The sequence below is a fragment of the Pan troglodytes genome, chromosome 10 (genome assembly GCF_028858775.2).
Source record: "Pan troglodytes isolate AG18354 chromosome 10, NHGRI_mPanTro3-v2.0_pri, whole genome shotgun sequence".
Lineage (NCBI taxonomy): Eukaryota > Metazoa > Chordata > Mammalia > Primates > Hominidae > Pan > Pan troglodytes.
This window is the reverse complement of record NC_072408.2, coordinates 127,808,755-127,835,173: the sequence shown is the minus strand read 5'-3', so window position 1 is coordinate 127,835,173 and position 26,419 is coordinate 127,808,755. Positions and strand designations below refer to the sequence as shown.

Sequence of the window (26,419 nt, the reverse complement as noted above, 5' to 3'; positions counted from 1 at the left end):
AACCTTGAACTCCTGGGCTCAGGCCATCCTGCCTTAGCCTCCAGAGAAACTAGGACTACAAGGTGCACACCACCAAGGATTCTGCATTTCTTTTCTTTCTTTTTTTTTTTTTTGAGATGGAGTCTTGCTCTGTCACCCAGGCTGGAGTGCAATGGCGCTATCTCGGCTCACTGCAACCTCCGCCTCCCAGGTTCAAGCAATTCTCCTGCCTCAGCCTCCAGAGTAGCTGGGATTACAGGTGCCCGCCACCACGCCTGGCTAATTTTTGTATTTTTAGTAGAGATGGGGTTTCACCATGTTGGTCAGGCTAGTCTCGAACTCCTGACCTCATGATCTGCCCGCCTCGGCCTCACAAAGTGTTGGGATTACAGATGTGAGCCACTGTGCCCAGACAGGATTCTGCATTTCTTTTTTTTTTTTTTTTTTTTGAGACAGAGTCTCACTCTGTTGCCCAGGCTGGAGTGCAGTGGCACGATCTCGGCTCACCTCAACCTCCACCTCCCAGGTTCAAGTGATTTTCCTGCCTCAGCCTCCCGAGTAGCTGGGACTACAGGTGCGCGCCACCATGCCCAGCTAATTTTTGTATTTTTAGTAGAGATGGGGTTTCACTATGTTGGCCAGGCTGGTCTCGAACTCCTGACCTTGTGATCTGCCTGCCTCAGCCTCCCAAAGTGTTGGGATTACAGGCGTGAGCCACCGTGCCCAGCCTGGATTCTGCATTTCTAATGAGCTCCCAGGTGTTACCAATGCTGCTGGCTCATGGACTACACTCTAAGTAGTAAGGCCCTAGGCTATTAAAGGAAATACAGATTCCTGGATTCCACCTATCAGAGATTCTGATTCTGTTAGTATTTTTTGTGAGACCCAAAAGTCTGCAGTTTAACCAGCTCTCTAAGGTGTTTCTTAGGCCCAGCTGGACTGGGAAATTACTAGAATAAATGACATGGAATCAAAACCTGGGAACTAATCCAGGGTCTGTCATTAACTCCTTAGGAGATTCCCATCCCCTCTGGAGATGTGTCATCAAGAAATGATTGGAGAAGTTAATCTCTTAGGCCCTTCTAGCTCTTGCCTTTGAGAACCGCCCACCTCCCCATTCCCACCTGGTATCCCCAACCCCGTACAGTTCATGGCCAATGGCGGTCCACGTCTTGGAACTACAATCCCCACAATGCCTCGCGCCTCTCCTCTCACGTGAGGTCATGAAGGAGGCTTGATAACGGCGGTGTTCTCCACAATCCTTTGCGGTGGTTCAAAATGGCGGCGCCCAGTGGCACAGTGAGCGATTCGGAAAGTAGTAACAGCAGTAGCGATGCGGAGGAGCTGGAGCGGTGCCGCGAGGCGGCAATGCCGGCCTGGGGCTTGGAGCAACGCCCGCACGTGGCAGGGAAGCCAAGAGCCGGTAGGGTACTATGTTTGGGGAGACTGGCTGAGGGGCGTGGGATCTTCCCCTGGAGCCTGAGAGGATGGATGGTGAGGAGAGAGTCACTGGGACTCGACTTCCTTCCCCGAGAGACCTCCAGGGACTGGGTGTAGTGCAGATTGAAAGCATGGGCAGGTGCAGTAGGGAGGGTATTTCATTATCCCAGTCGGGGAAGCTGAGGTACCCAAATGTCTTTTGATTCTGCCTCCTTGGGTCTATCCTCACTGCCCCACACTGGGAAGGCTGCCGTCTCTTCGAGATAACTGCAACAGCCCCCTCCCGGTATTCTCGCACCCAGCCTTTCCCCACCTCCAACACATTCTCCCACCCTGGAGGTTGTTGCCAAGAGCAGTGCCCAGCACATCACTCTGACCGTGACTCCCTAGTGCCCTGGGAATAAATACAGAACCCCGCAACATCAAGGGGCCTAATCATGGATAGAACCCAAGGGTTCTTGAATTTGGAATGAAAACATGTTGCATCTTTGCTTTCTATTCATCTCTGACTGAATTTTAGCATCTCTTTCCGTCTTGCAAGCACTAAGCCACAGTAGTTCTGGCAATACCGTTACTTTATCCCAACGGAAGTCACAGATTTTCATATCTCATTACAATCTTTGCAGATACAGATATCAATATATCATTTCATTGATAATAAGATATTGGGGAAAAAGTCATTTACACTCATCCCTGATTTAAAATGTGCCACTCTAATTTTTAGACCCATCTCTATATCTAAGATGTAAGAAGCACATACATCACAAGTTTGGTTGTTTACTATCATGATAATTAAATTTCGGTATCATTGGTTTTCTTTGTAATCCTGTATGTTGCATTTCATGCATTTAAAACATTACTCTGAGAAGAGAACCAGGCTTCACCAGGCTGTTAGAGAAGGCTATGGCAAAGCAAGGTTAAGAACCGCTGGATTTGTTTAAAAGGACTTACAAGCCCTTTGGTGATCCATTGCCTTCCTCTCCCTTCCTTCCCTCCTGCCATACTGCACTTCCTGTAGGTAGCTTCCAGACCATAGTCTGCCCCCCTCACCCCCTAGTACCATAACCACAGTTTTCTCTGCAAGTTCTATATACAGATCTGCCTTTCCATCTCATTAGCAGTGGGAACTTGAGCAAAGTACTTAAATCTCACTGTACCTAAATTTCCTCATCTGTACAGTGTGGGTAGTGATAGTACCCACCCCATAAGGTTGAGAAGTAACTGAGATAATGCAATCTACAGTGCTTGGTACATCTTAAAGGCCCAATACATGGTGGCAAATATGTGGTTGGTCTTTCCACATGGACTGCTTTCCTCCTCCTGCCTAATTCTCGCTCTTTTTTTTTTTCAAAACTAGGACTCAGTCTGTTACCGAGGCTGACACAATCATGGCTCACTGCAACCTCGACCTCCCCCTACTCAGATGTCCTCCCACCTCAGCCTCCCAAGTAGCTGAGACTACAGATGTATAGTCCCAGCTACTTTTTGTATTTTTTGTAGAGATGGGGTTTTGCCATGTTGCCCAGGCTGGTCTCGAACTCCTGGGCTTAAGTGATCCTCTCTTCTCAACCTTCAAAGTGCTGAGATTACAGGTGTGAGCCACTGTGCCCGGCTTCTAGTTTTTTTTTGTTTGTTTGTTTGTTTTTTGGGTTTTTTTTTTTTTTTTTGCATTTTTTTTTTGAGATGGAGTTTCACTCTTGTTGCCCAGGCTGCAGTGCAATGGCACGATCTCAGCTCACTGCAACCTCTGCCTCCTGGGTTCAAGTGATTCTCCTGCCTCAGCCTCCCTAGTAGCTGGGATTACAGGCGCCTGCCACCACGCCCAGCTAATTTTTTGTATTTTTAGTACAGACAGGGTTTCACCGTGTTGGCCAGGCTGGTCTCAAACTCCAGACCTCAGGCAATCCACCTGCCTCGGCCTTCCAAAGTGCTGGGATTACAGGTGTGAGCCACCGCGCCTGGTCTTTTTTTTTCTTTTTGAGACGCAGTCTCGCTCTGTTACCAAGGCTGGAGTGCAATGGCGCGATCTTGGCTCCCTGCAACCTCCGCCTCCCAGGCTCAAGCAATTCTCCTGCCTCAGCCTCCTAAGTAGCTGGGATTACAGGTGCCCACCACCAGGCCCAGCTAATTTTTTAAAATATTTTTATTAGAGACAGGGTTTCACCGTGTTGGCCAGGCTGGTCTCGAACTTATGACCTCAGGTGATCCGCCCACCTTGGCCTCCCAAAGTGCTGAGATTACAGGCATAAGCCACCACACCCAGCCTAGATTACATTCTTGAGTGCATCTAGTAATAGCCACCAGGAGTTGAGAATTTACTTTTTGCCCCTGTTCTGAACACTTTGTATTTGTTGTCTGTTTTCATCTTCCCAGCAATGCCACAAAAGGGTGTATTAGCCCCATTTTACAGAAAACTGATTCTCATAATGGTAAAATAACTTGGCCAAGGTTGTCCAATTTGTGAGTGGCAGAACCAGGTGTAAACCCAGGCCTACCTGACTCCCAAGTCCATGCTCTTCATTGCTGCTGTGCCACTCTGCCATGGACAAGTGTCTATTGTGGTCAAAACTCCCACCCTTTGGTCCATGACTGTGGAAATATAGGTCACTATTTTATTTATGTAACCTCTAGAGACAGCTCTTAAATCCAGTGATGAACTCGTCACTCAAACCACTTTAATTTTAGGGTAGCATATACTTTGATTTATTTTTCCGACAATTAATTCAAACCAAGACATTATGGCAGGATCTGGGGATACAAAGGTAAAAAGAGGCAGACCACGTATTCAAGTAGCTTAAAAATCCAGGAAGGGGATGGGTATGGAAACAGTGTCCACAACACTGACTCCAGAAGGTTGGTAATCGTATTCCCATTTTATAGATGAGAAAAACAAAGGCTCAGGGAGATAAAGTGACTTGCCCGGCATCACACAGCTTGGTGGCAGAGCCAGGACTCAACTGAACCGTCTCCCTCTGTAATACTGTTTCTGTTCCCTGACGGTACCTCACCTTCATCACACTGTAGTCATGATGGAAGAGATGCTCTTCTTCCAAGTGATTATGTGCTGAAGACGAAAGACCAGGTCTTTAAAGACTGTCCATCCAGGCCCCCACATTACCCACCTCCAGGAGCATGGGGCGTGTTTAGCATTCTGTGTTGTGCTCTGGAGTACAGTGACACAGACCACAAGGTACTAGGACACAGATGCAATGTGTATGGGTGATGACATAAACACAGCAGTGCCCCCATGGAGCTGTTTCTTACACCATGGCCCTCCACTGGGCCCGGAGCTACCAAGTGTCCACTTTGTTCAGTTGGCCCCTTAAATATACAAGCACGTTTTGTCTTGTTAGTTAAGTCAGAAACCTCAGAGCTAACTTTCACTCATTTCTCACGCCCTGTAGTCAGTCCATCAGTGAATCCTATTGACTACATCTTTTTTTTTTTTTTTTTTTTTTTAGACGGAGTCTTGCTCTGTCACCAGGCTGGAGTGCAGTGGCGTGATCTTGGCTCACTGCAACCTCCGCCTCCTGGGTTCAAGCGATTCTCCTGCCTCAGCTTCTCAAGTAGCTGGGACTACAGGTGTGCACCACCACACCCAGCTAATTTTTGTATTTTTTAGTAGAGACGGGGTTTCACCGTGTTGACCAGGATAGTCTCGATCTCTTGACCTCGTGATCCACCTGCCTCGGCCTCCCAAAGTGCTGGGATTACAGGCATGAGCCACCGCGCCCGGCCTTGACTCCATCTTAAAAGTGCATCTATCTGGAGTTCACCCACTTCTCACCACATCAATTACTGCAGCAGACTCCGTGTTCCTGCCTTTGCCCCAACAGTCTCACGCTGCACAGCAGCCAAAGATGTTCTGTGAAAACCCAGGTCAGTTTATGTCCTTTCTCTGCTCATTTCCAGAGCTCCTCCTCCTCAAAGTCCAGGTCCTCCCATTGGCCCACGTCAGGGCCCTTCATGATCTGGCCCCTCTGAGTTCTCCATCTCTGCTGCTCCCGGTTTACTGGGCAGGCTCTGGTCACACTGACCTCCTTGCTGGTTCTAAACACACAAGGCAGGCTCCAGTCTCAGGGCCTTTGTAGATGCTTTCCCTCTGCCTGGAAGGCTGTGTCCCACATGTCCACTTGGTTCACTCCCTCTCCTCTCTCAAATCTCTGTTCAAATGTTGCCTTATCAATGAAGCCCTCTCTGCCCACCTTTATGTTAACAATCCCCAGCCCAACACTCCCCACCTCTCTCGCCTACTTTGTTTCTGTTTTTTTCCATACACTTAGCATTATCCAACTTGACATTTTGTTTACGTATGTGTGTTTATCATCTGTCTCCACCAACTAGAATGTAAGCTCCTGCAGACAGTGATAGTCGAGTAAGTTGCTCAGCAATGACAACACCTGGTTAATAAAAGGCATTCAGTATCTGGTTTGAGGGAATGACCAAAAGGCCGGGCATCCCCACCGTTTTGGCTTGAAAAATGTGATCCACAAAAGAGCCATCTTCTCTCTCTTCCACGGCACTTAGCACACAGCCAGGCAGGCATTAAACTGTGCAGTCAAATCACACTTAGACCTGCCTGTTCAGCACAGCGTGGTGGTTAAGAGGGGGCTCAGGAGTCAGATGGCCTGGGCCCTCAGCCCAACCCTGTCACTTATTAGGTATTTGACTCTGGCCAAGTTATTTTACATCTCTTTGACGTTTCTTCTGCAAAATGGGATAATTGTAATCCCTCCAATCGGGTTGTTGGGAAGATTCACTGAGTTATATGTGTTATATATATTTTAAGTTACATATATAACTATTTTAAGTTTTATGTATATATAACTAAGTTATATATATAACTATTTTGTTTTATGTATATATAACTAAGTTATATATATAACTATTTTAAGTTATATAACTAAGATATATATATATAAAATGTACTTACATAAAATATGTAACTATATTATATACATATATAACTAAATTATATATGTAACTATTTGAAGTTATGGGTATATAACTATTTTAAGTTATATATAAATATAATATATATGAGTTACATGTGTATGTATATATATGAGTTATATGTATTTTAAGCTGCTGAAAATAGTGCCTGGCACGCATTTGTTGTTGCTGTCATTGTTTCCTCTATAAATGCCCTAATTTTCATTTTTCCACAGGTGCTGCAAATAGCCAGTTGTCAACCTCCCAACCGAGCCTCAGGTACTATGCACTTTGGGTTCAAGTTTCACTTATTCAACAAATACTGATCCCCTGCGTGTGCCAGATGCTAGGCTTCACGCCTGGCATTTCCAGGTGAACAAGACACACATGGTCCCTGTGCTCATGGGGACAGCTTCTGAGCGGGCAGGAAGTGAGGTCTCTTTGTGTGTGTCGTAGGCATAAGGTGAATGAGCATGAACAAGATGGCAACGAGCTTCAGACCACCCCTGAATTCCGAGCCCACGTAGCCAAGAAGCTGGGAGCCCTGCTGGACAGGTAAACAAAGGTGGAGTTTCTCCTCTCTTGCCCTTGTTAATATGAACAGCAATGGCTCACATTGGCTGGGAGCTCACGGTGTCCAGGCTGGCACGGTGGCAGGCACCTGGCATATGTCATCTCCCTGCATTTATAAAGAACATTATCATGTGGGTCCTGTTGTTACCTTTATCCTCCAGGTGAGGAAACAGGCTGTCAACAAGGAGACAGGTGTGCCTGAAGTCACATCATCATCGCAGCTACCATTTACTGAGCAACTGTTTGTGGCCAGGCTCTGTGCTAAGTGCTTGATGTCCATTTTCTCATTTAATCCTTCTGATGACCCTGAGAGGTGGGGACTGTTATCATTCCCACTGTACAGATGGGTAACTGAGGCTCAGAGAGGCAAAGTCATTTGCCCAGGGGACACCGCTATTAAGTGACAAAGCCAGGATTCAGAACCCAGGAGGGAACAGAATTGGGCCTCAAACCCAAGTGCGTCTGACTCCAAGCCCACATTTTTTTGTTTTGTTTTGTTTTTTGAGACAGAGTCTCACTCTGTCGCCCATGCTGGCGTGCAGTGGCACGCACAATCTTGGCTCACTGCAGCCTCCACCTCCTGGATTCAAGCGATTCTCATGCCTCAGCCTCCCAAGTAGCTGGACTTAACAGGCACCTGCCACCATACCAGGCTAATTTTTGTATTTTTAGTAGAGACGGGGTTTCACCGTGTTGACCAGGCTGATCTCGAACTCCTGACCTCGAGTGATCCGCCTGCCTTGGCCTCCCAAAGTGCTGGGATTACAAGCGTGAGCCACTGTGCCGGGCCAAGCCCATGTTCTTAACCCCTGCATTATCCTGCAACCATGAGAGTAAGAGAGGAACATCGAGAAGCTCATTCCCGCCACAAGAGGGCAAGGAAGGACCGTGTTCCTATTTCTTGGGTGCCTTCTGTATGCTAGACACTGTGCCAGGTCTCTATCTTACATTCTCAGCACAGGTTGATAACCCAGTCGGTAAGGATTCAGGTTGGCATTCCTAAAGTAGGTGTCAAGGATACAACCTGTTTGAGTCCATATGGGCTGCTATAACAAAATAACATAAACTGGGTAGCTTATAAACAAAATAAATGGATTTCTCACATTTTGGAGGCTGAGAAGTCCAAGATCAAGGCACCAGCAGATTCAGTGTCTGGGGAGAGCCCTCTTCCCAGTACAGATGGCGCCTTCCTACTGCGTCCTCACATAGTGGCATGGGCGAGGGGTCTCTCTCAGACCTTTTTTATAGGAGCAACAATTTCATTCATCAAGGCTCCACCCTCCCGACCTAATCACCTCTCAAAGGCCCCCATCTCCTAATCCTAATACCTTGGGTTGAGGATTTCTCTTTTTCTTTTCTCTTTTTGGAGACAGAGTCTCCCTCTGGAGCACAGTGGCGTGATCTCGGCTCACAACAACCTCCACTTCCTGGGTTCAAGCGATTTTCATGCCTCAGCCTCCTGAGTAGCTGGGGTTACAGGTGCGCACCCACCACGCTTGGCTAATTTTTTGTATTTTTTGTATTTTCAGTAGAAATGGGTTTTCATTATGTTGGCCAGGCTGGTCTCGAACTCCTGACTTCAAGTGATCCACCGGCTCGGCCTCCCAGAGTGCTGGGATTGCAGGTGTAAGCCACCATGCCCAGCTGGGGTGAGGATTTCACCATAAGAATTTGGGGAGGACACAAACATTTGGATTCTAGCACTAGCCCAAAGCGTGGCTCTAGAAAAAAGGAGGTCCAACAGCAAAGAAGCGTGAGAAACACTGCAATCTACATACCTCCACGTGTCCTTGCAGACTGCAAGCCAGAGTAGTATATTCAAGGCTCTGAGAATTCCTATAGTGAAGAGACCTGTGTAACTGTTTAGCCCAGCATTTTCCAAACTTGTTTGGCCACAGTGCCTTTGTTTCATGGAAAACCAGTCAACAACCTGCGGAACAGGTCTGGGGATACACTGGTCTAGATCTGTTCCTGACTGGCAGAGCCCTGGCAGGGTTTTGAAAGGGAGATGAGGCAGGATTTGGGGCCATTGTCATTCCATTCGAAGTAGATCTCAAAAAGGACAAATGAGCCTTCCCAAAGTGTGAACCAGCTATTCTTCTGAGACAGAATGATGGGCCAGAGCCCCGCCGCCTGAATCCCACAGGGTTCCCCTCAATTGGAGAATGTAGAGGAGGTGTTTAGGAAGGCAGCTGCATTTCAGCCTGTGGGAGCAGTTTTCCTTTGTGACTCTCTGGCTTCAGGCTGAACAGGGCCTGCTTGGCATTGCACTGAGTCACAGAGATGTTTCTGCAGTAGAAATGCCAGTCAGCCATGGTTAGAATATTCCCTGCAGCGTTTTCATGTTTCTCCAAAGAAATCTAAATGATACCTTAGGCCAGGCGTGGCGGCTCATGCCTCTGATCCCAGCACTTTGGGAGGCTGAAGCGGGTGGATCATTTGAGGACAGGAGTTTGAGACCAGCCTGGCCAACATGGTGAGACCCCCATCTCTACTAAAAATGCAAAAATTAGCTGGGCATGGTGGCGTGCACCTGTTATCCCAGCTACTTGGGAGGCTGAGGTAGGAGAATCATTTGAACCCAGGATGCAGAGGTTGCAGTGAGCTGAGATCGTGCCACTGCACTCCAGCCTGGGTGACAGAGTGAGATCCCATCTCAAAAAAAAAAGGAAATGTAAATGATACTGCATTTGGTCCCTAGTGTTAGGTCAGTGTCTCTCAACCTTGGCGCTACTGACATCTTTGACTAGCATTTGTTGTGGGGGTCTATCCTTCTTCCCATTATAGGATGTTTACCAACATCCCTGGCCTCTACCTACTAGATGATAGTAGCACTCACCCCACCAGTTGTGACATCCAAAAATGTCTCCAGACATTGCCAAATGCCCCTGATGGCCACCATTGAACCACTGTGTGGGGTCAAGAACAGGTGCCTGGGTGACATCATCTCTACTCCCTCTCCCCGGGTTGCTTTTCCTGAACAGGGCTTGGGGGGCGCCTTTGGCATACAGGAAGGGAGGTTAGGGAAAGCACCCCGGGCATTGCTGCGTCTGCCTCGAGGGCATTGCTGAGAGCCTTGTTCTCTGCTGTGCACAGTGGCATCTCCATCCGCACTCACCAGACACATGCTTCCTGGCCTTGTGCCTCTAGAGAAATGTGGTTTATTTTTATGTTAGAGAGCCTGTGAAGGCTGAAGCTTTTCTTGATGACAGTCATCATCTGCATCGTCATTATAGCTACCATTTGCTGAACAGCTACTTGTGGCTAGGCCGTGTGCCACAAGTGCTTGATATCCATTTTCCCCTTCAATCCTTGTGACAACCTTAAGAGGTAGGGACCTTCATCGTTCCCACTGCACAGGTGGATAACAGAGACTCAGAGAGATAAAGTCGTTTGCTTAAGGGACATAGCTAATAAGTGACAAAACCGGGATTCAAAACCCAGGTCTCTGAAGTCTGAATGAGGTCCATGAATTGGATCAATTTGCATTTCCTAGTTGTGATGTTGTACTATAGCGAGGCACAATGTTACCATTGCGAGAAAATGGATGGAGGGTCTATGGAACATCTGCATTATTTGTTGCTACTGCATGTCTACAATTATCTCCAATTTCTTTTAATTAAAAAAAAAAATTTAAAAACAGGTCTGCCCTGCTCCAGAAGCTGTCCTCTGAACCAGTTTTCTAGATTGGTCATATTTCCCTTTTCATGCTTGCTGCTAGGAAGCTCAGAGCAAAATGTATGCCGTCTCTCTAACAAGTGTATAGGACTTCCTGACTACACTTCTAGGTCTTTCTGTTCCTCTTGCCCTTATATCTCTTTGTCCTATTTGAAATTGCATTCATTTTGTTAAATTCTTTTCTTTTTTTGGAGATGGAGTCTTGCTCTGTCGCCCAGGCTGGAGTGCAGTGGCGCAGTCTCAGTTCACTGCAAGCTCCGCCTCCCAGGTTCACGCCATTCTCCTGCCTTAGCCTCCCGAGTAGCTGGGACTACAGGCGCCCACCACCATGCCTGGCTAATTTTTTGTATTTTTAGTAGAGATGGGGTTTCACCGTGTTAGCCAGAATGGTCTCGATCTCCTGGCCTCATGATCTGCCTGCCTTGGCCTCCCAAAGTGCTAGGATTACAGGTGTGAGCCACCATGCCTGGCCTCATCTTGTTTTACTATGTCTTTAAAACTTCTTCAACACTTACTGGAATAAAGTGGGCTTTAAAGAAATGAAGCACTGCAGTTCGCGTGGCAGAGGCTGGTCAACATGTTATAACCAGACCATCAGCCCTCTTACTAGGCCAGCACGCTTTCGCTTTTGCATTTACAATCACATGCCCCATCCCCTCCACTTGAAAAAGAATTTTGTTTTGTCGTTATCCAAAAATCTCATCTTAAATCAACCATCTCGTCTCCCTGTAGCTTCATTACCATCTCAGAAGCAGCAAAGGAGCCAGCAAAAGCTAAGGTACAGAAAGTCGCTTTGGAGGATGATGGTGAGTGGTTATACTTAATAGAAGCTATCATTTATTAAGCACCTAATGTGTGTCTGGAGCTGGGCGAAACAGTTTTGGTATATTCTTTTTTTTTTTTTTTTTTTTTTTGAGATAGGATCTCTCTCTGCCACCTAGGCTGGAGTGCAGTGGAGCAATTATAGCTCAATGCAGCCTCAACCTCCCGGACCCAAGCAGTCCTCCCACCTCAGCTTCCTGAGTAGCTGGGACCACAGACACACACCACCACCCCTGGCTAATTATTTATTTTTTTTAGAGACAGGATCTCGCTATGTTGCCCAGGCTGGTCTTGAACTCCTGGCCTCAAGCCATCTGCCCACCTTAGCCTTCCAAAGTTCTGGGACTACAGGTGTGCACCACCACACCTGGCTAATTTTTGCATTTTTTTTTAGAGACAGGGTTCTGTCATGTTGCCCAGGCTGGTCTTAAACTCCTGGCCTCAAGCTATCCTCCCGCCTCAGACTACCAAAGTACTGGGGTTACAGGCATGAGCCACCTCACCATTCTTTCATCTGCTCAGCCCCTGTGGTGAGGCAGGTATTATGATTGAACCCCATGTACAGACAAGGAGACTGAGGCCCTGAGAAACGAAGTCATTTGCCTGAGGTGGCCTCGTCTGTGTCACCCTGAGCAGGAGCACTTTACTGCTGCCCTCCACAGCCTCGCCCATCTGCGTCTGTCCTGTACCAACACATTTGCCACTTTGAAGGCTGCCTTAGGTCAGGAGCTCAAGTGCTGACTTCCAGAAGCCTCTGAGGGCTTGCTGAGCTGATGTGGCTGCTGGCTCCTGCTCCAGCGCGCCCTCCACTGGCTCCATCAGGCATCAGCATGACCCTTGGCAGATGCAGAATCACTTTGTAGTTAAGACGACTGATTCCCGGGTCTTTGCCTCTGGACCAGGAGCTCCTGAGGGCAGAGGCGGGGCAGCTTCAGCACCTGGCACCTGGGAGGAGGGGCTGGCATCTGGGGGTGCTGACTCTGCTCCTTTGTTTTTTTTGTTTGTTTGCTTGGTTGGGTTTTTTTGTTATTGTTTCTTTTTAAAATTTTTTTATTTTGTGTCTTCTTAAAAATTTTTTTTTTGTTTCTCTTTATCTTTTCTTTCTTTCGTTTTCCTTTTAAAAATTTTTTTCTTTTTTGTTTCTTTATTTTTTATTTTTTTATGTTTCTTTTTGTTTTGTTTTGTTTTTGTTTGACTCTGCCCCATTGAATCTTAGGTTTCCGCCTTTTCTTCACATCTGTCCCTGGAGGCCGTGAGAAGGAAGAGTCTCCCCAACCCCGCCGAAAGCGACAGCCCTCCAGCTCCAGGTGAGAACTCACACCTCTCCTCACGTCCCCTCCTTTTTTCTCCTCTTCTGTCTTGGTGGGTTCCCTGGAATAGCCAAGCAGACTCCAGTCAGGACCAGGCCAAGGCAGTGGCCCTGTCAGGCAGCTGGAGAAATCGTGAGCTCAGCGGGAGGGAAAGCCCTCTTGGCGGCAGCTTTGGATGTTTACTGCTTTTGAGCACCTGTCTTGGGCCAGACACCTCACTTGATCATAGTTGCCTCCTGGGACATCCCTGGGAGGCCTGGACTCTGTTAAGATCCCCATTTTAGAGATGATACAGTCAGAGAGGTTAAGTCACTTAAGGAGGTCACAAGGCTGCTACGCCCAGAAGCCAGTATTGGAAGCCAGGTTGGCCTCACTCCCAAGCCTGAACTCACTACCTGCCTCCCTCTGCGGCCACCTTCTGGTGACCTGGACCAAGGGAGGACAGTGAGAGGCAGCTCTGGGGCTGTGTCCTGACTCCAGCTAACCCAGGGTACCCTCTCGTTGCAGCAGTGAGGACAGTGACGAGGAGTGGCGGCGGTGCCGGGAGGCAGCTGTGTCGGCGTCCGACATCCTGCAGGAGTCAGCCATCCACAGCCCTGGAACAGTGGAGAAGGAGGCAAAGAAGAAAAGGAAGTTGAAAAAGAAAGCCAAGAAGGTGGCCAGTGTCGACTCGGCTGTCGCTGCCACCACCCCCACCAGCATGGCCACAGTCCAGAAGCAGAAGTCAGGTGAGCTCAACGGGGACCAGGTGTCGCTTGGGACCAAAAAGAAGAAAAAGGCAAAGAAGGCCAGCGAGACCTCTCCATTCCCACCAGCAAAGAGTGCCACAGCTATACCTGCAAACTGAACCCAGCCATGGGCACAGGGCTCAGCCAGCTCCAAGGACAAGGTGTCCCCCCCACCCTGGGGACAAGGCATTTCCAAGCCCCACCTCCCTCTCCAAGTTCAAGGACTGGGCTGGCAAACCCAGACTGCCCATGAGACCCTGATGGTGATGAAGGCTTGCTCGAGAGTTGGGCCAAAAAAGTGGCTGTAGGGTGAGAAGACCAATCAAGGCCTGCCCCTCTGTGCTCCCACGGAGGGCTGGCGGGGGCGCTGTGGTTCCAGAACATTTCATGACCTCAGGAAAAAAGGAACCTTCCAGTTATTTGAGACTAGTGGCCAAGTGGTGAAACCTCCATCTCCCTAGAACTGTCTGAGGTGGGCAGGGGAAGGGAGACCTTCCCCACCACCTCCTTAGCCTGGTGTGAGAAACAGTTTTTAGAAAATGAGAGAAGGGATCCCCAAGAGGCCAAGGCCCAGAGAAACTTTTGTTCTTCTCTCCTTAGCCCACGTAGACTTCACAGAATCGTCTGAGAAAGGAGAGCTTTTTCACCCCTGGCTTTCTAGAATTTTCTTTGTCTGCATTTGTGAATATACCACACATGATGGTGTCTCTGAGCCGACCAGATTATGGAAACTCAATTGTCAGAGGACCCAAAACAAAACTTAGAGTGATTTGGACATTGCCTCTCTGTCAATGCTGAACCTTAAGACATTTTAAGTAAACATGCTCCTCCTCTCTACACCCCCAGGATTTGTGCGTTCACCCCACCCAAGACTTCAGGAAGTGTCATAGCACTCGTGGACTAGGTTTCATGGGACAAAGGCATTCTGCAAGAAGTAGAAGCTTGTGGCCGGGTGCAGTGGCTCATGCCTGTAATCCAAGCATTTTGAGAGGCCAAGGAGGTGGATCAGTTGAGGCCAGGAGTTTGAGACCAGCCTGGCCAACATGGCGAGACCCCATCTCTACTAAAAATACAAAAATTAGCTGAGCATGTTGACACACGCCCGTAATCCCAGCTACTCAGGAGGCTGAGGTGGGAGAATCGCTTGAACCCAGGAGGTGCAGGTTGCAGTGAGCCGAGATTGCGCCACTGCACTCTAGCCTAAGCAATGGAGCAAGGGTCTTGCTCAAAAAAAAAAGAAGTAGAAGCTCATGGCCAGGGATGGTGGCTCACACCTGTAATCCCAGCACTTTGGGAGGCTGAGGCAGGTGGATCACTTGAGCCGAGTTCCAGACCAGCCTAGGCAACATGGTGAAACCTCGTCTCTATAAAAAAAAGAATACAAAAATTAGTTGGGCATGGTAGTGAGCGCCTGTGAGGCTGCTTGTGAGGCTGAGGTGGGAGGATCCCTTTAGTCCAGGAGTTCAAGGCTGCAGTGAGCTGTATAATGCCACTGCAGTCCAGCCTGGGTGACAGTGAGACCCTGTCTCCAAAACAAAATTTTTTTAAAAAGTAGAAGCTTGAGGTTAAGATGAAATCTGGCTTTGTCATTAGAGTCTCAGCAGAGCAAGAAAAGCAGAGACGTGGGGTGTGAGAGCGTGGGTGCTGGAGCCCGTCTCCTCTTCGCAGGCCTCTGGCCTGCCCCAGCCTCCCGCTACCTGCCCAAACCCCATCTGAATGATTTGTGGACAAGCAAGAAATTTCCACCGCATTTCTCCTTGACTTTACTAAAAGTTAAATAAACGTGCCACTCGCCCCGGCTGGCTACAAGCTGCAGGGGGTGCCGGGTCACCCCAGGCCTTTTCCTGAATCCCAGGGTGGACGCGGTACACTGAAGGCCAGGTTCTCAGCAGCAGGCCCAGGGATGTGGGACCATGCTTGCCCTGGGTTCACAGGCTCCTTTGTCCCTCCTGGCAGTGCTCAGGACCTCAGACTCCTCAGGGTGGCTGCGAACTGCCCTCAGCCAGCCGGGCCCCCAGGCTTCTGAGTGTTAGTCCTGTCCACACAGGTAGCTCCTGTGCCCTGGGGTCACCTCTTTCTTCTCCTGGGCACCTCAGCTTGGCCAGCTGCTCGGGCCTTGCTCAGCTGCTCGGGCCTTGCTGCCTTGTGAGCTCAGCTACTCCTGCCCCAAACAAGGGCAGGGTCTGCAGGGCGCTCGAGACAGAGGAGCTGCCCCACCAGGACCTGGACTTGGCACGGGTTGCGAGGCTCCCACAGGAGTAAGGACGACTTCCCAGCCCCGAAGTAGCCTTCCCAGTAGAGGCAGGAGGCCAGGCTGGCCTCAGAGGCGTGATGCTCTTGGGAACAAATACAGGAAAGCTGGAGGTCATGGGGCCTGGGAGGGGGAATCGCTGGGGATGGGAAGCCAGGAGAGCCCTGCCTGCCTTCCCTGTTAGCTTCGGCCTCCCTGGGCTCAGGCGTTAGAGCCCCAGGCTCTGGCACAGAGTAGCCACCCAGGAAATGCCTGTGTGAGTAGGTGATGGGGTCAGTACAAATGGCATGTGGGTCACTAGCTGGAAGCAGTTGGGGCAGGAAGGAGTGGCCCGGTGGGTACATTGGTGACAGAACAAGGCCACGCTGATCCAGGGCCTCTCAGAGCTCAGCAGGTCACAGCTACACAGGCCTGTGTCCTGAGAAGTGTGGCTGCCAGAGTGGTGTAGCGGTCCCAGGGCTCTCCATAGGCCCAGGCTGGGGGTGCCCAAGTCATAGGCCGCCCCCTTCAGTTCCAAGTAAGAAGACTGTATCCCACGCAGCAGCAACAGTCCCTCCTACATCTGCCATGAACAGGCTTTGCTCCTAGCTCTCCAAACCCGAGCAGCCTCCACGGGTTGGGGCGCCTCAGAGCCCTCCCTTTCTGATGCATCAGAGCAGAGTGGGGAGCGAGGCACAGCTGTCCAGGAAGGGCCACGGTTGCTCGGCAGGCTCAGGTCCTCCAGGCAGGGCTGGCTGCTGCCCTCATCACCCCCCAAGCAGGCAGTACAGGCCCCAGGGCCCAGGTGCCGTGGTTACTGGGAGGAAGAGGCCATCTGCGTGGAGATGAAGGTCTCGATGACGCTGTGGTTGGATGGCAGCAGGTGGCTATGGCCATTGCTGGAGTCTGAGCTCTGGTACAGCACCAGGCTGCTGGAGGACACTGCAGAGGCAAACAAGGCTGCTGGCCACCCACCAGGCACCCACACCCACCCCACCTGCCTGTCCCTAGGGGTACTCCGGATGGGGAGGCAGGGCCATACCTCCTGGATCACAGCAGATAACAGGAACCCCAAAGTCACACCTCTACCCTCGGTTCTTAACAAAGGGAGCCTCCCAGCCAGGGTCCGGGGCCGCCCAGGGAGTGGCCTGAGTACATCTTAGTGTGAACACTGGAGAAGCCCCGGTGAGATGCCAAGGTAGGTAGTTGTACGTGTTGGCTTGGCTAGGCTGAGTCAAACACTAATCTAGGCGCTGCTGTGAATGCAGGTGCTTTGTAGATGTGGTTAATGCCACAATCAGTTGGCTTTGAGTGAAGGAGATTACCCTGAAAATATGGGTGGGCCTCCTACGTCAGTGGAAGGCCGTAAGAGCAAAAACCGGTTTCCCAGAGAAGGAATTCTGCCTCAAGGCTGCAGAATTCACTCCCCGGAGCTGCCAGCAACACATTTCAGGCCTGCCAGCCCCCGCAGACACGAGCCAAGTCCTTCAAATAAATCTATTGGTTCTGTGTTCCTGGAGAACCCTGACTGATGGCAATGGTTAAGAGAATGGGCTTTGAGGTGGGACCTGGGTTCGAGTCCTGGCCCTGCCATCTGGTAGCTGTGGGAGATGAGGCAAGTCCCTCCCCTCCTTCAGTGTCCACTTTCTCATCTGTAAAATGGGGGTGGTCATGGACACGCCTCATGGGGTGAATGCCAGGACACAGAATGGCCTCAGTGGCTGTCATGACAGCTGCCAGGGCCGGGTCCAGGAACCTTATAGAAAGGGGGCAGCTTGCAAAAAGGCAGGCTGCAAAGCCCACCCACCTGACTGCAGAGTGCCCACTCCTGACAATGACATCACAGATCACAAACTCAGGTGACCGCCCCACCGCCGGGGGTCATTGGAGCTGATGTGAGTGGATGCAGGGAGGCCTGGTGCACTGTTATATGGGAATGTGAATTTTTCCAATTTTCCAAAAGATGCCAGAAATCTGGATTTCTATGTGAAAATTCCTGATTTTGAAATGTTGGCAACAAATTCAAAGAATGTTCAACCCTGAGCCAAGCCAAACCAAACACATGCAAGAGTCGCTTCTGGCTCACAGACCTGGTCCTTATTGTTACTCTCCACTGCCTCTAACAATTACTTCATCTTTTTCCTCAGTCCAGTCCCTGAGATGTTCTTGTAAGGTGGGCCCCATCTTCCTGGGGTCGCCTGTGCCTCTTGGGCTTCATGGAAGCCCACCCCACCCCTCCATGCCTGCCAGTGCTTCCTCGCAGCAGCCCTAGGCCTGCTGCATGCACAGCCCCGCAGTGACGGACAGCAACAAAAGGGGTGGGACCAACATGGAAGGGGGCAGGGACAGTAAGGGAGGGGGTGGAGCCAGGGCCTCTCACCCGTGGGGCTGGCGCTGAGCCGGTGGGCCGGCTGCAGGTGCTGGATGCCGGCAGGGTCCTGGCTGGGGACGTGGAGGGTGGTGGCCTGAGATGCCGGCGTGTGAAGCCCGGACTCACTGGAGGCCTCAGTGTCTGAGGTGAAGACCTGGGGGAGCAGAGCAGCTTCCTGAGCCCGGGGGATGTGGGGGTGAGGGGCTCTGTCACAGGCCGAGGGAGGGCCAGCAGGCCTGGACCTTACCTGCTTGGTGGGCGTGAGGCTGGCCAGGGCGCTCAGGTTGGTGGTGTCGGTGATGAGCATAGTCTGCGGGAGCAGGCCCGTGTGGGTGTACTGGGCCACCTCGGGCTTGTGGCTGTAGAGGGCTGGCCGCAGGGGAGAGAGGGGCAGACGTGGCAGACGTGCCTGACAGCCCTAGTCCCAGGCCTCAAGACTGGGGAAAGGGGGGCATGGGGCCTGCTGAACAGCCAGACTGGGCAGCAGTTGGAGATCCAGGGCTGATTTTCAAAACTGGGGTCTCCAGATAAAGGGACAGACCCTCTCCCCATTACAGGGAACTGCTCAGCTGCGATTGATGCAGGGGAGCCTGGAGGAGGCCAGAAACCAACTTCAGCTCCTCTTGTCACCTGGAGACAGCAGGTATGAAAGGGAACGGGAGGTGCGGGTGCAGGGCTACTGTACTAAGCACGGGTGCTACGTACTAAGCGCAGGTGCTACTGTACTAAATGCAGGCGCTATGTACTAAGCACAGGTGCTACCATACTAAACACAGGTGCTATGTACTAAGCACAGGTGCTACTGTACTAAACTCAGGTGCTGTGTAGTAAGTTCAGGTGGCCCCTGTCAAAGAGCAAGGCGGAGGACAGCAGTACTTCCATCTCCAGGCCACCTTCCCAAATATAACCCCATGTTTTGCCTACAGCACCTCCACCCACCCCTCAGGAGACACACAGACCCTACAAGAGACACACAGACGCTAGGAAAACGCACATAAACCACATATTCTCACAGTGACTCAGATAAAAACGTAACACACACACACGCATACACTCTCAACCATGTACACACAGACATATACAGGCCCCAAATCTCTTAACCCAGTCCCAAATGCCAAAAAGGTCTGAAACCAAAAGATTTCCTTAAGATTGGCACTAGAGCTCATTTGGTGGCAAAACCCAGCCTGAACCTGGTATGAGGTTATGAGTGTTTAAACTGCCTTGTGGAAATCCTATCTTTGGCTGCAGAAATAGCAGTGCTTTGATCACAGGGGGCTGTCTCAAACCCTGCTGGGAGTGTTACGTGATAGCTGGCATATCCACCAAATTACTTTTCTTTTTCTTTTTTTTTTTTTTTTTGGCAGAGTACTCACTCTGTTGCCCAGGCTGGAGTGCAGTGCAGTGGCACAATCTCAGCTCACTGCAACCTCCGCCTCCCAGGTTCAAGCGATTCTCCTGCCTCAGCCTCCCAAGTAGCTGGGACTACAGGCACGTGCCTCCACGCCTGGCTAATTTTTGTACTTTTAGTAGAGACGGGGTTTCACCGTGTTGGCCAGACTGGTCTTGAACTCCTGACCTCAAGTGATCTGCCCACCTCGGCCTTCCAAAGTGCTGGGATTACAGGCATGAGCCACCACGCCTGGCCCCAGATTACCTTTCTAAAATCTGAATAGATTTTAGAAATTCATATGGCCCTAAGAGTTTCAGAGAAACACAGGCATGCACACAAATGCATGCACAACCGATACACACCCAGACACGCACTAGGGATCTGCTCACACAAGCAGTCGTGCACACACACAGATACGTGCATTCACATGGGAACACACTGGCCTGCAGACACCCTCAGTCACGGAAACACACTTGTCCCAGAGACACATGCAGACTGCAACGCCTGCCAGGTACCCCTTTCCCCTGCATCCATTGACAGCCAACCTCTATCATCATCTCCAGCTGTGTGGGGCACAGGGCGCTCACCGTGGGGGCTCTGCAGCTGAGCCATGGTGGCCATGAAGGGGCTCTGGGTCACGTGGCTCTGCACAGGTGGCATGAGCGGCTGCTGGTAGGAGGGGTGCAGCGGCTGGGAGAACTGGACGGGCTGCAGGGTGGTCAGGCTGCTGCCCATGCTGTTGATGACCGGCACACTCTGTGCCTGCGTGGAGGCCAGGCCTGGAGTGGAAGGGGAGGGAATCAGCTGGGCCCCCCAGTTATATCCCACCCCTGCCCAAGACCTCCCAAGGGCACCACCTCTCCTTCCCAGAGCCCGTGGTTTGGAGGAGGGGGCAGGGTGGTCAGGAAACAGCCCTCCACTGGGACCTGCCACTAATTTAAGTGGCTCTGGCAAGTCATTCCCCCTCTCTGAGCCTTTAGCTCTTTGTCTAGGCTAGTGGGAGAGGCAGGCGGTGACTTGTTCAAAAGTTGTCAAACTGCGGTTCCCTGGAGCCCTGGGGTTCCACAGCAGTGCAAAGGCCCTGGGGTTAGTTCTCTGCTCCCCTCTCCTAGCAGCTCCTTATCTAATGTACTGGGCTTCTGCATAATTGTACCTGCAAATAAGGGCTTTCTGGGCTTAATTTTTCTTCATAAAACAAAAACTTAGAAAACATCAGTCCCCCTTACCCTGCTGTAATTTGCCCACAGACCCTTCACCTTCTGAGGTACCACAGAATTGATGTATTATGCTTAGTGCCTGCCTCCCTGCTTGAGTTGCTGAGATTTTGGTCTGTTTGGTTCACCCAGGTATCACTGATGTAGCACAGTGACTGGTCCAGAGTAGGCACTGGATAAATACATGTCGTATGAATGAATGAATGAATGAATGAATGAATGAATGAGTCCCAGTGGCTCTTCCAGCTCCTGGATTCTGCGGTTGCCCCATGAGCCTCCCACCCAGGTGCCCACCCATCCCCACCAGCTTACCGATGACCAGGGTGGAGGCACCTGTGTTGGTGAACGTAGGACCCAGGGAGGCAGGCTCACCAGGCCCGATGGTCATGACCCCAGGAAGTGAGGCCATGATGAGGTTCTGGGGCTGCTGGTTGAGGCCTGGGGATGTCTGCTCCAAGCTGTGCAGTGCTGTCAGGGTGCTGACAGGGGGGAGGGGGCCCCCAGCTGCTGAGACCTACGAGGGGAAGCCAAGCTGTGTCCGGGGGGCCGGGGTCCCCACAGGGCCTCCCTAGGGACTGCTCCAGAATCTCCCTGCCAAGGAAAGATGAGGTTGGGTTTTCCTTACAAGCAAGGACACTCACCAGCTTGGCTTCTGTACTCAGCAGGCTGTGGCTGGGCTCCAGGCCCGTGGGGGACACTTGGTGCAGGGGTGTAGACACTGTCACTAAGGGACCGCCGCTGCTTGAGGGTACTTCTGCAGTCTCACTGGTCGCAGGCTGTCCATAGCGCACACCTGGAGAGGGAAGCAGTGTCCTGCCTCAGCACCCCACTTCCCTGCCCTCCCCTGCCTCCACAACCCTCAGCACTTCAAACTCCATTGGTTTGTTTAGGCCAGCTGCCTGTCTGCCTTTATGCAGCCAGCAAATCTGCCTTTGTTTCTACCTTTTGCCAAGCCCTGGGTCAGCTGCTCCCAGTTCCTTGAAGGCTGGGACTGCATTTATTAGCTCCATTCCCCCCACTGCCTAGTGCTATACCTGACATGCAGTAGGTGCTCAGTAGAAGACAACTGAACTGAATTTAACTGAATTTAGTTGAATTGAAATGAATTGAATTGATAGAATCTGAAATGAATGAATTGAATTGAATTAACCCAAATCAACTTAGGTTGAGTTGAGTGGAATGATATGAAGTGGAGTGGATGGTGTGGAGTAGAGTAGATGGAATTGAGTGGAATGAGTGGGATCAAGTGGAATGGGTACAGTCGAGTGGAGTGGTAAAGGGTGGAGAGGACGGGTGGGGAGGAATAGAGTGGAGTGGAATGGTATAGGGTGGAGTGGATGGAATGGTGAGGAATAGTGTGGCATGGAGTGGAATGAATGGAGTGGCTAGAGTGGAATGGATGGAGTTGTGTGAACACAGTGGAGTGGAATGGTATGGAGTGGAGTGAGTGGGTTGGAGTGGAGTGAATGGAGTAGGCTGGAATGGTGGAGTATGTGAATAGAGTGGAGTGGAATGGTATGGAGTGGAGTGAGTGGGTTGGAGTGGAGTGAATGGAGTAGGCTGGAATGGTGGAGTATGTGAATAGAGTGGAGTGGAATGGTATGGAGTGGAGTGAGTGGGTTGGAGTGGAGTGAATGGAGTAGGCTGGAATGGTGGAGTATGTGAATAGAGTGGAGTGGAATGGTATGGAGTGGAGTGAGTGGGTTGGAGTGGAGTGAATGGAGTAGGCTGGAATGGTGGAGTATGTGAATAGAGTGGAGTGGAATGGTATAGAGTGGAGTGAGTGGGTTGGAGTGGAGTGGAATGGATGAAATGTGGAGTCACGTGGAGTGAATGGAGTTGAGTGGATGGGACAGATAGAATAAAATGGTATGGAGTGGAGAGGAGTGGAGAGAAGAGTGGGTAGAGTGGATGGAGTGGAGTCTAATGGAGCTGGTTGGAGTGCAGTGGATGGAATGGGTGGAGTGGAGTGGATGGAGCAGAGTTGAATGAAGTAGAGGGAGTGGAGTAGATGGAGTTGAGTGAGTGGAGTGGATGGAGTGGAGCTGAATGGAGTGGATGGAGTAAGTGGATGGAATAGAGTATGGAGTGGATGGAGTAGAGTTGAATGTAGTAGATGGAGTGGAGTGGATGGAGCCGGGTATGGAGTGGATGGAGTGGAGTTGAATGTAGTGGATGGGATGAAGTTGGATGGAATGGATGGAGGGGAGTGGATGGAGTAGAGTTGAGTGTAGTAGATGGAGTAGAGTGGATGGAGTGGAGTTGAATGTACTGGATGGGATGAAGTTGGAGGGAATGGATGGAGTGGAGTGGATGGAGTGGAGTTGAATGTAGTAGATGGGATGAAGTTGGATGGAATGGATGGAGTGGAGTGGATGGATGGGGTAGAGTTGAAGGTAGTAGATGGAGTAGAGTGGATGGAGTGGAGTTGAATGTAGTGGATGGGATGAAGTTGGACGGAGTGGAGTGGATGGAGTGGAGTTGAGTGGAGTGAATGGAGTAGAGTGGATGGAGTGGAGTCGAAGGTAGTGGATGGAGTGGATGGAATGGGGTTAATTGTGGTGGATGGAGTGAATAGAGTGGAAAGGAGTAGAGTGAATGGAATGGAGATAGAGTGGAATGGATGAATGAACAGAGTGAAGTAGAGTGATAAGGAGTGGCATGAATGGAATGGAACCAAACTGAAGTGCAAAGAGGTTTAGGTGACTGCTGTCACTGGGACAGTCCTCCCCAACCCCCCCACCTTCCCACGTGTCCCTTGTCCCCACATACGACTCACCGTGGACCTTACTGGGGGAGAGGGCAGGTGGAGGCAGGCCAGGGGAGCTGTGAGCGGGCAGCGCAGGTCCCGGGCCTGGCCCTGGGGGGGGCCCGCTGTACGTGTCCATGGCCAGCTTGTGCCGGAAGGCTTCTTCTTTGCGCCGGTTGGCAAACCAGTTGTAGACACGCACCTCCGTGACGAGGTTGGAGCCCAGCCCCTGTGCCTGTGATGGGGACACCCCTCTCTGGATGCATTCCGCCCTGCAGAAATAGCCACCCATGAGCCTCCAGGCCAGGCTCAGAGGAACCCTGTCCTGGGCATGAAGGGGAGGGTTCTGAGAAGCTGAGCTCTGCCGGAGGGTTTGAGGCTGGCAGATCTGGGTTCCAATGCCAGGTCTGCTGTGTGACCTTGGGCAATTGACAGTCTGTCTGACCTCAGTCTCTCCATTCATAAAGTGAGCAAAAGAGCCATAGGATTGTAGAGAGAATCGAATTGGGTGAGCATCCATGGAAGGGGTTGCTTGGTGTCCAGGGTGCAGGGGGGCTGCGAGGAATGGGCTTAGGTTCAAGTATTCTCAATTTTCTGGGCCAGGCTAAGCCAATATCAGGAGTTCTCGGCAACTGGACAGCCTTTTACAGGACCTGGAGTCACCTTCCCCTTCCCTGGCCTTGCCGCAGCCCAGACCAAACCAGCACTGTTTCCCGCCCGCCGTTGTACCTATTGCACTCCTCCACTAGCGTCTCTCGCTCCTCCTTGCTAGGGTTCTTCTGCCTCTCATAGGCCTGGAACAGGATCTGCTGGGATGCTGGGCCCCACTTGAAACGGTTCCTCCGCCCCTTCTTGGTTGGTAGCTCATCACCTGTGGGCTCTTCAATCAGCCCTCCCTGCCCTGCATGGGTGAACTCTGCAGGCACAGAAAGCCGTGAGTGGGGTACTGGCCACTCTCACCTTCCCACGTCCATTCCCCTGACCTTGCCCTTGATTCTTTCTCATTGCCATGGTGCTGAACCAGAGGAGCTTACAGCTAGAACTTAGAAATCATCTAATCTACTGATGACAAACACACAGCACACATGCCATCACTTTCTTAACCTGTGTTCAAGGCAAACATCACTAATCAATCCCTGAATGCTTTCCTACCAACCCAAGATATGATCTCACCATCCTTCTCAGTACAAGACTGCAGGTAAGCATTAGCATTTGTTCTGATTTGGCACATTTACTATCCCCATTGTACAGATGAGGAAGCTGAGGCTCAGAGAGCTTACATATTTTTCCAGAGTCACGCAGTAGAGCAAAAATTTGAGCCATATGTCCTCAGTGTATTCAGAATTATATTCAGCTTTCCAGACTTGAAAATCAGGCTTAAAATGCAAATGTTAGCTAGAGGAAGAGACCCAGCCAGCCTTCATCAGCTGGTACCACTTTACTGGAAACTGGTCTACCAGCTTATCCCTGAGCAGGCCACCAAAGGACTGGGACACACAAGTGCTAGGACAGCACTTTATGAGAAGAGAGGAAGGTAGATTCTGAATCAGGGGTGCAGCAGCAGCAGCAGGGCCCTCACCATCTCAGTGCCAAGAAACAGCAGCGGGCATAAGTGGCTAGGACTACACACCTGCTGCACCACACCTGGCTCATTTATTCTTATTTTTATTTTTTGGAGAGATGGGGTCTCCTTCTGTTGCCCAGGCTGGTCTTGAACTCTTAGGCTCAAGTGATCCTCCCACTTTTGCCTCCCAAATGTGCTGGGATTACAGGTGGGTACAACCACACCAGGCTGGGAGCTGGTAATATCTATTTTTTATCTGTATTGGTGTGTTCACTTTGTGAAAATTCATTGAACTGTATGCTTTGGATTTGGGCACTTTTTATGTTAGACTTCATTTAAAAGTTTCTGTTATAGCAGACACAGGGATGTGTGCCTGCCATTCCAGCTACTTAAGAGGCTGAGGCAGGGATCACTTGAGCCCGGAAGTTCAAAACTAGCCTGGGCAACATGGCAAGACCTCATCTCAAAAAATAAAATAAATAAAAGTTTACATTATCAAGTATAAAAAGAGTCATTCAACTGAAAGTAGCTGAAAAGAAGAGCTCTTTTCCTTCCGAGGTTGCTAAGCTGGTAGGATGGCAGCCCAGGGCTTCCAGAACCCATCTTTGCCTATATGAGGAGAGCCTGTCTGAGAATGAAGCCAACAAAAAAGAAAAGAGTCAAGAAATGCTGCGTGAACCTCATTTGAGCCCCTTGATCTAGCCATGCCTGAAGCAGCCCTGGACTCCTCACATTGCTTCAGTCAATACATTCCCTTTTCTGTTTAAATTCATTTGAGTTGGGGTTCTGTCCCCTGTTACTGAAAGAGTCCTAATACTACAGTCATATATTGACTCTGCATCTCAAATTCTCCAATTTCTCCTTAAAAGTTAAAAATCCCCCAGGGAAAGCTATTTGGGCCACAGTTTGCATCTCTATTCTCAGCTCTAGGCTGAAGTCCTTGATGACATTTCTAACTGTTAGAAATTTTTTAATGCATTTTATCGAATATTGTAAAATTTCGTCTAGTGATGGTTTTAGGAGAACACTATTTCTCTCAGAAACTAAATCTAGTTCTAACAGATTTTCAGAATAAATCTTTATTGTTTCTTCTCATACAAATTAAAATAGTATTAAAATGTACTGTTTTTCCAAGTGTGTATTACAGCACAGTAGAGTGTGAACACCCCAATAATTGGGATGAGGGGTAGCTATAGAGTAAGGACTAGAGTTGTCTATTGCATGCATGCATGCATGCATACATACATACATACATACATACATACATACATACATACATACATTTATTTGACAGAGTCTCCCTCTGTCACCCAGGCTGGAGTGCAGTGGCGTGATCTTGGCTCACTGCAACCTCTGCCTCCTGGGTTCAAGCGATTCCCTTGCCTTGGCCTCCCAAGTAGCTGGGATTACAGGCGTGCGCCACTATGTCCAGCTAATTT

At 50.4% G+C, this 26,419-nt stretch overlaps 2 protein-coding genes across 11 annotated transcripts in view; one reads left to right on the top strand and one right to left on the bottom strand.

Annotated features, from left to right (window-relative positions):
- The first annotated feature begins 1,220 nt into the window (after positions 1 to 1,220).
- On the top strand, positions 1,221 to 14,299 carry C12H12orf43 (chromosome 12 C12orf43 homolog). 8 transcript variants are annotated; one of them, XM_054663690.2, is made up of 7 exons: positions 1,221 to 1,402; positions 5,042 to 5,298; positions 6,588 to 6,630; positions 6,808 to 6,906; positions 11,335 to 11,408; positions 12,641 to 12,731; positions 13,242 to 14,299. In XM_054663690.2, exons 2-7 carry the CDS (start codon positions 5,280 to 5,282, stop codon positions 13,579 to 13,581), a joined length of 666 nt encoding a protein of 221 aa, XP_054519665.1. In that variant the 5' UTR covers positions 1,221 to 1,402; positions 5,042 to 5,279; the 3' UTR covers positions 13,582 to 14,299. The 8 variants fall into 8 exon arrangements, with proteins under 8 accessions (XP_054519665.1, XP_009424690.1, XP_509434.2 ...); XM_024348076.3 differs by having other exon boundaries at positions 1,235 to 1,402; positions 5,045 to 5,298; XM_024348077.3 differs by having other exon boundaries at positions 1,235 to 1,402; positions 13,245 to 14,299.
- Positions 14,300 to 15,201: 902 nt separating this feature from the next.
- Positions 15,202 to 26,419, bottom strand: part of HNF1A (HNF1 homeobox A) — a 23,978-nt gene continuing 12,760 nt past the window's right edge. Inside the window, exons 3-10 of one of the 3 annotated variants that reach the window (XM_009426412.4) lie at positions 24,146 to 24,332; positions 23,447 to 23,688; positions 21,309 to 21,460; positions 20,980 to 21,181; positions 20,041 to 20,232; positions 18,311 to 18,432; positions 18,073 to 18,238; positions 15,202 to 16,634 (exon numbers count right to left, since the gene is read on the bottom strand). In XM_009426412.4, the coding sequence (XP_009424687.2) occupies positions 16,507 to 16,634; positions 18,073 to 18,238; positions 18,311 to 18,432; positions 20,041 to 20,232; positions 20,980 to 21,181; positions 21,309 to 21,460; positions 23,447 to 23,688; positions 24,146 to 24,332 (1,391 nt within the window). In that variant the 3' untranslated portion in view covers positions 15,202 to 16,506. Of the gene's footprint in view, positions 16,635 to 18,072; positions 18,433 to 20,040; positions 20,233 to 20,979; positions 21,182 to 21,308; positions 21,461 to 23,446; positions 23,689 to 24,145; positions 24,333 to 26,419 lie in introns of all 3 variants that reach the window. The other 2 variants (XM_001148615.7, XM_016924393.3) reach the window with 2 other exon arrangements.